This window comes from Scomber japonicus, chromosome 15 (assembly GCF_027409825.1).
Source record: "Scomber japonicus isolate fScoJap1 chromosome 15, fScoJap1.pri, whole genome shotgun sequence".
Lineage (NCBI taxonomy): Eukaryota > Metazoa > Chordata > Actinopteri > Scombriformes > Scombridae > Scomber > Scomber japonicus.
In genome coordinates this window covers 9,009,298-9,017,929 of record NC_070592.1, presented here as the reverse complement: position 1 = coordinate 9,017,929, position 8,632 = coordinate 9,009,298, and the positions used below count along the sequence as shown (strand labels likewise).

Sequence of the window (8,632 nt, the reverse complement as noted above, 5' to 3'; positions counted from 1 at the left end):
GAAAAATGAACCATGTGAGCATAATGTAATCTAAAACTAGAAATCCCACCTCACGGTTTCATGCCGCTGCTAACCAGTGAAGTTGCAGTTTCCATCCATGTCTGTCAAGACTCATAAAATATTTGTAGTGAAGACTTCTAAGGAATGCAATAAAAGGGATTAAGTGTACGACTCCAGTGAATAATGTCCAGTGAGAAACATGCTGTCTTCACTTAGAGGCTATTTTTACAGAGGAGTACAGAGGATTGAGAGCTTTGTTACATAGTGCGATGATAATCATCTGAAGCTCAGTGTCAGAAAAACCAATGAGCTTGTGGTGGACTATCAGGGGAACCGGAGGCCTTTCCATCTTCCAGGGAGAGGAAGTGAAGAGGGTGGACTCGTACAAGTACCCTCTGAAAGAAAAATACAAAGAAGCCAGAAACTCTAAAATTTGGATGCTTCACACACATCTCCAAACTGGCAGCACAAAAGATCTTTATAATCACCACATTTCCAAGGCGGGCACACAAGATTAGTGTCACCAATTCAGTATCTGACCAAATGTGAAATTTAGTCACAATCTCCCCTTCTCTTCCTTAGTTATGGCGTCAGAAAGGGGTCAGAAAAGAGTTTTTTCCACAGTGAGGTTAACTTTTAACCTTTTGGATATAAAACATTATTACTTCATCTTTGTCATACTTCAAACCTTATCATAATTGGCGTACTAATTCTTGAGTTATGGCCAAAAATGTGTTTTGTGAGGTTGCAGTGACCTTTGACTATGAAATTATAATCACTTCAACCTTGAGTCCAAGTGGACGTTTGTGCCAGATGTAATAAAATTCCCTCCAGGCGTTCCTGAGATAGCATGTCCATGAGAATGCGACGGACGGACAACCTAAAAAAGTAATGCTTTCGGCCATGGAGGCATAAATATAAAGTTGTCTGTTTATAAGATAGGACCAATATATTATTAAATTGTGAAGGATACAGTTGATTTAGTGCTTAAAGTCCAACTGAAATTAAATTAAATTGCCTTTATGTCAACTACAGCATTCACATCAGTTCTGTAAACGTTTGGTCACATGAGATTTTCAGTCCCATTCACTTCTATTGAAGCCAATCCAAAGCACAAATATAAGTTCCCTGTTTTAGTGCGATGTCCAGCTGACTCTGATGGCTTCACAGGTCAGAGTTCACCTTTGTTCAACTCTGAGTGGAAGGCTGTGCTCGGTGGATAGAAACTCTGCTGTACTGTGTTTGGGAATGGGAAAGTTATTATTCTAGTGTGTTTCATCACCATGTCTTAGTGCATTATCACACTACCAGACTATAAACTGTAATGTCATTTTTATACATCATTTCCACTTTATGATCACTATGACCAATACTCAATACCTGCATCAAAAATTTGACATCATGTCCTTTTTTGGTGTGGGGAAATTTCAGTGACTGCACCTTTAATCATTTGTCTTGAGTTCTCCTTTTGAGAAAAAAGGAAAAAATGTATGTTTTAAATTCTTTAATTTCATGATGCTGCCCCCTAGTTTTACATTACTTCAATTAATTACCGCAGACAGTCACACTAAGCCTGATAGCATCCTGCTACACAACATAAAAGCCACGGCTAAAATCTCCTTATCTAACTTACAATCATGAACACACATCTTGTCCTTCACCTTAGCTTGTTGAACAAACCACCAAACAAACATTAACCAGGGAGCTGCTAGCGTCAGTTAGCAGGCTACAAACACAGCACGTTAAATAGCCTGCCAGCTATCAAATAAGACTCTGAGACAAATAGACGCCTGGGGCAAAAAAGTAGCATTTGTAATATATTCTAATAATACGAAATTATTGACATTTTATAAAAAGCATGTCAGCATTATTTGTGGCTGCAAAGAAGGCTGATTGAATGTGATTTCAGTTGAACTTTAAAATGCCTTGGCTTCAAATGTAGTTGTGTTTTATATGTGATGACATTTAATGATTCCCCACAATATACCCATGTAGGTTGCTGTTCCTTTAATGGGATTAAAGTGACCTATAATGGAGCTTTTATTTATTATATTTTCTTTCCTATAATATTGTATTTTCATATATATCTCATATATATTAATGTTCTCATAATAGTCTTATAATATTGTCTGAAATGATAACTAAATGAATGATTTTGCTGCGATTTTCACTGACATGCATAATACATGTACATACATGCATAATTTCTTTTATGAGCCCCACACACATGAGTCATGCCTTTTCCTGCTGGCATTTGCAGTATTACTATCTTCTTTTTTATTCGGGGGATGATGATGATGATGTGCATAATAGGATTGCATTGTAATATCCGGGGGCTGGTCCAGAGTAAAGTGGGAGTGTCTCTGGGCTCTGCTCTCCTTTCCTACCAGGAAAACGCTGGAGGAGACCCACAGTGCCACACAGCCGCGCACTGCAGAGGAGAGAGCAGGGCACGAACACCACCGAGGAATATGTCCGCCTTTTTACGCACCGAAGGACCCTCAAACCAACGGCGCAGCACTGTCAATGCATACCCACTGCCTCTGCTTTAGTCCAGCAGTCACGCATTGCTGTATTTACCACTTATGCTCTGGTGAAATCGTCCCTGCTGCTGTTGCTGCTGCTTCTGGTCCACCCCTGTCCCCTCCTCCCCTCTCCTCCTTCTCCTCCTCCTCCGCCTCCTCCTGTTCTCTGCCGTCCCGTCGCCAGGATGGACAAGGCGCTCTGCAGTCCTCATCCCGGGACCAATAAAACCAACTCTTCCTCCTCCTCCTCCTCCTCGGACCGCGGGAACACAAGGAAACCTGCGCGCACCGGGTCGCAGAGTCCCGGCTGCAGCTCACTTGGCGGCCCGGCTGGAGCAGGAGGCAGCCGGGGAGCTTTGCTGGGGAACAGCATGAATTTGCAGCAGGCACGCAAGAGGCAGCTGGAGGGAGTGCTGAGCAAATACACCAACCTGATCCAAGGCTGGCAGAACAGGTACGCGCATGGATGGAGTTAGATGGCAAAGGGTGAAGGGGGGCGTTTGACACACTTCACTTTAGGTGTCAGATGGCTTCATGTTGTTATTTGCCCCGTCCACGTTGCACTTCTACCCACCACGTCACTGAGGGGGAGGAGGGGTGAGGAGGAGCTGAGGTGGGGTGGGGGGGGGGGGGTAAATCCAAACCATGCACACATGCTTGTGGGCCTGCTAATAGAGAGGGAGGAAAAAACTAAACTATGTGGTGACTTTAGAGACACATTGACCCAACTTCTTGCAGTTAGTGGGGATGATGGTGCAACTATTTTTGATAACTGATCAATCATTTATGCCATTTCTCAATCAAAAGTATCAAAAATGAAATGGTTCTTTGCTATTTCTCCATCCTCTATGATTTTAAACTGAATATATTTGGGTTGTGGACTGTTTCTTGAAATGCCAACTTAGCCTCTGGGATATTGTGACAGACATTTTTCACTATTTTGTAACATTTATGGAGAGATTAAGCACATAATCAAGAAACCTATTGGCAGATTAATCAATATCATGTGTTACAGCCAGTTGAAGTTAGTCACAGTTGTGCTGGATTGCCTTTTGTACTATTATGGAGCCTCATGCTGTATAATAGGGTTGGTCGAAACACTAGACATGTCTTTTAATATAATACACTGCAGTGCAATAGAGCCAGATTGATACATCGACTTGGCTGATATTGACTCATATTCATTTAATGCAGATCTATTGGTATGAGCTGTAAGTGGGCTGATGAGTAAGAAGAAGAAATGCCAAACAGCCTCTTCATTATATACTGCAGTTTATTGATCAGAGAGCACTGATGGGTTTATTTGTTAATTGTTCCACTCAGTACAAATATTACATGAACTTTATGAAATATTATATTAAAACTATTTAATATTCATATGTGATTGTTTTATCAATTGGTATTGGATTTTGACTCTCAGATATCAGCCACAAAAATGCAGTACCCAGTATCAGTGGGACTCTAAGAATAACAACTATTCGATTAATCGATTAGTTGATTAGTCAATCGACAGTATTATAACTATTTTGATAGTCAAATAACTTTTTATATCACTTTTTAGACAAAAATACCAAATATTTGCTGGTTGCTGCTTCTCAAGTGTGAGGATTTTAAGCTATTCTGTGTTGTATATGATAGTAAAGACTTCTGAATATGTCAACATGGGCCTCTGAGATATTATAACTGGTATTTTTCACTATTTTGCAGCACCTATTTGCATAACAATAGTCATCAGATAAATCCATGATGAAAGTAATTGTTAGTTGCAGCCCTTATAACTCCACCACCACCACCAGCACCACCACTGACAACTGTATCAAAAACTGCCACACAGCTGAATCAACAGCTGTTTGTCACCATGTCAACAAAAAGTAATAGGGATTTATTGCTGGGCTATCGTGTTGGATTAAACAGGTGTGTTTAAAATAATCCAGCTCAGTGTATAGGACATTCATCCCCAAGCAGCGGGTAATTCCTATGTTGACTCAGCTTACATATTTACCGTGCTTGCCAGTTACAAGTTGTCATGGTTGTTGCAGATATTAGCTGATTTTATAGCTAGAGCTGATCTGATGCACATATCCTGTGGTTCTCCGGTGTTCTGCTTCTCCTGGAGCACTGCAGCCGCTCTCGTAATCAAGTACAGAGCAGCACTGCAACTGTGGAGATCACAGCAGTGCATTATTTTGCAACTGTACTTCATGCAGCATTTATAGGTTCACTCCCTTCCCTGTCGGATTTACTCAACTCAAATGTTGCTGAGAAACTGAGAGTTTACATGAGAAGCTGGTTTAAGATGGTGAGAGTTACATCTAGGAAATATTACTCCATCTTTTACTTGTTGTTATTATTGTGGACCATGTAAGAAACATCTGGTTGTGGTTTGGGTGGTTTCCAACATCAGTTTTTGGGAGGAATAGAAACCTTTTCTTGCGAATTTCTTGTATGCTGCCAAACTCCTGCAGAGTTATCATGAATTATGCAGATATTCTTTTTTGCAGGTTTAGGGTTTTTTTTACCCTCATGTGCACATGAATTTGAATTTTTTTAAAATACAGAAACATATAGTGTCACATTGTTTCTGTAGCAGTGCTGCAGAGAAGAAGGAGTCTCAGACGATAGAGTGTATGATCTGGGCTGGAGGCCAGTGTATGTGAGAGAGGGGTGGGGTAGGGAGGCGGAGATGGAGATGGAGAGTAAGAATGGCTGCTCTCTGCTCTCTTATTAAACTGACAGAAAGATGAGGCACTGTACTGCATCTTGATATGTACTCATAGGAATACCTGGGTGTAAGATTCATCCTGGGGGGAAAAAAAAGGCACACAGGTTCATTTCAAAGAGGTAAAAGTGAGCCGTTATTGGTAAAAAAACGTATTAAATTACATATTATGTTCCTGTGGGATTTGTCGCCTGTCACCTCAGCTTACAAAAACACTTGAACACACATATATGCAAACAAAAACATACATACTCTGCAGGATATTACAATAAGTGACATCATACTGATTCATAAGCAGAAAACGTATTTAAAAGACGGTTTGTACTTATGGTACATCTCCTGTTTCACTTTTAGATCGCCTAAAGGCAGAAGTCTAGCTTTGAAAAGGAAATTCCTTTTGGTCCATTGACCCGAGCCAGTGCCATGGCCTGGAGCCGAGTGTATGCATGGACACAGATAGTGAACAAGGACTAAAACATGCTGAAGATGTTGCCTGAATCACATCAGATTAAAGGTTTCTTGTGAGCACACCAACCTTATTCTAACCTACCAACACTGCTACTTGTACTATCACTAGTATCACGAGTATAGCTATTACAGCAGATAATAATAGTAACAAGGACTCATAACTCACTAGGAGATAATTTTATACTGTGGGATACTGTGAGTTTTGGTCTGTTGTTCAGATATCAGACGTATTGATGGCCATTTCCACTATTTTCTGCCATTAATCGATAATGAATATAATCATTAGTCACAGCCCTAATAATGACACTACAGTGCTGGTATCACTTGAACACAAATGTATACAGTTCAATTTTAGGAAGCGAAAGAGCGAAGCTATCATATTTTTGTAGATAGGAAGTGACTAATCAGAGCAGGGATGTTTATCTGTTACTGCAGTGAAGAAATAAAGATGAGAAGCAAGATTTGTGAAGTTCTGTCATCGTTATGTTGTACGTATTATGTCAGGGGTCAGAATAATGTTAAACTTTTATTAAGGGGCTGTAAATAAATGCAGTGGAAAAACAGGCCTGCTTGTTCCGATTACTTCTTTTAACTCATTTAAGTTGTAGCCAGGACAGCAGAAGATGTTTCAGATATGGATGTTACTGCAGAGGAGCTACAAATCCTTAAAATGTGGATGCTTCACATACGTCTTCAACCCGGCAGCACTGAAGGTCTTTACAATCACTGCAGTTTCAAGGTGGGCACCCATGATAAATGTCACCAATTCAGTATCTGACCAAATGTGAAATATGGTCACTGTCTCCCTTTTTGATCCTGAGTCATAGCGTTTAAAAAAAAAAAAAAAAAAAAGGCCAGAAAAGTGTTTTTGAAACTGAAGTTCACCTTTTGACCTTTTGGATATAAAATGTAATCACTTTATTATTTTAGTTAGTTAGTGAGTTATAGGCTTTTTTGTGGGGTTGCAGTGACCTTGGTGACCTTGACCTTTGACCTTTTGATCCCCAAATTTGCATCAGTTCGTCCTTGAGTTCACAAAAATGAGACGAACAATCCAAAAACAGAGAAAAAGCAACGAGAAAAGTTGAGTTTTTAGTTATTCTCTTCATTCACTTTCACGGATGAACTTTTCCATCATTCCTGAAGCTCATTAATAAGTAAAAAAATAAATAAATAAACTTAAGCTGAATTTGAGATAAAGGTTGAAAAAAAAGGATTACAACACTGCAGTCAGGTTTGACTTCAAAATGACTTCAAGCTATTTCTATAAACCCATTAAAGGAAGAAGAAATTAGTTTTATGCCAGGTTGTGTTCAACATTTACAAATAGTTAATATCTTAAGTGCCCACAGCATTTAATTTTAGAATCAGCTGAAGGAGGAGATGCCGTGCACCGGTGGAAGACGGTGTCGGAGTAATTACAGTCATCAGTCACATTCCAATATTTATCAAGTGGAGAATCACATATTGTGTGTTTGGCAGGCTGTGTCGTGGTGAGTAGCAGACCTGTGTGGAGCTAATTCTGCCACTATGTGGGTGGCCATGTGTCAGTGTGAAAGTGCTGTTAGTGTTGTGTAGGTGCTGTGTGCGTTTGTATGGGAGCGAATGTGATATATCATACATACTATACTTCTATATAGGGCTCAAAAAATAATCATAACCGACATTTAGAAACTAGTCTCCAGTGATCATTTGAACCCAGACCATGATCTCTACATAGTTCTAATCAAGTAAACTAGACATTAACCACAGCTTCCTTCCGCTTTTCCTTTCTTCCTTCTTTCCTTCCCTCCTTCCTTTCCTCTGTCCTTCTTTCCTTCCTTCCTCCTTTCCTTCCTCTCTCCCTCCTTTCCTTCCTTCTTCCTTCTTCCTTCCTCCCTCCTTCTCTCTTTCGTTCCTTCCTCTCTTTACTCCCTTCCTTCTGTCCTCCTTCTTTCCTTCCCTCCTTCCTTTCCTCTGTCCTTCTTTCCTTCCTTCCTCCTCTCCTCTCCTTCCTCCCTCCCTCCTTTCCTTCCTTCTTCCTCCCTCCCTCCTTCCTTCCTTCCTTCCTTCCTTCCTTCCTTCTTTCCTTCCCCCTTCCTTTCCTCTGTCATTCTTTCCTTCCTTCCTTCCTCCTTTCCTTCCTTCCTTCCTTCCCTCCTTCTTTCCTTCCTTCCTTCCTTCTTTCATTTTAACCCAAACTATGATCTTTTCATAGTTCTGATCAAGTAAACTAGACATTAACCACAGCGTCACTCCTTAAAACATCATTATTTTCACTCCCTAAAGATACTCATATGTGAAGATATCACAAAATATCATGTGTGAGGGCAGCAGTGGAAAATACAAAACAAAAGAAACTGAAAATACATAATCGTTCATTAATCATAATCAAGGTTAAAAGTTCAATTAATCTAATTTGATTTTAGCCATAATGTCTCAGCCCTACGTCTTTTCCTTGATTACTCAAAATAGAAACTTCTCAAATACACCTATACCAATCATCATAAAAGTATAAAAATAACAGAAAATCCCTTAACCACTTAACACACGCCCCTGTTTTTTATGCTGTTAGCCTAAACGACATGCCCAAGTTGTGAGCAGCACAGATCCCACATAATTTGAGACTCAGAGATGTGTCTGGTATCATTGGAAAGGAAACACTCTCAGGATTCTTGTAAAAGTGTCTGTGTGATTCTGTGACTTACTGACAAAGAGTGGCAGAGGTTACAATGATGGGGTTGTTTACTCGCCCATAGGTTTGCCTTTACAATGACATGTGTACAGACATTCAGGGACCTCTCAGCAGGATATAGACACAATGAGGCCACAGCCACAGGTCTTGGCTTCATGCAGTCCAAATTTGGAGTCAAAAGACCAAAAGATGAATTTTTCAGAATTATTTTTCAACAGGTATGTCCATGCGTTTTCCTTAGGTCCT

The 8,632-nt window shown here is 40.1% G+C and overlaps 1 protein-coding gene across 3 annotated transcripts in view; it reads left to right on the top strand.

The window, feature by feature from the left end:
* Positions 1 to 2,370: 2,370 nt before the first annotated feature.
* The window catches only part of LOC128374087 (oxysterol-binding protein-related protein 10-like), an 81,665-nt gene continuing 75,403 nt past the window's right edge, over positions 2,371 to 8,632 (top strand). For 2 of the 3 annotated variants that reach the window (XM_053334332.1, XM_053334331.1), the window contains exon 1: positions 2,371 to 2,979. In XM_053334332.1, coding sequence (XP_053190307.1) covers positions 2,711 to 2,979 — 269 coding nt within the window. In that variant the 5' untranslated portion in view covers positions 2,371 to 2,710. The remainder of the gene's footprint in view (positions 2,980 to 8,632) is intronic. The other variant, XM_053334333.1, reaches the window with a different exon arrangement.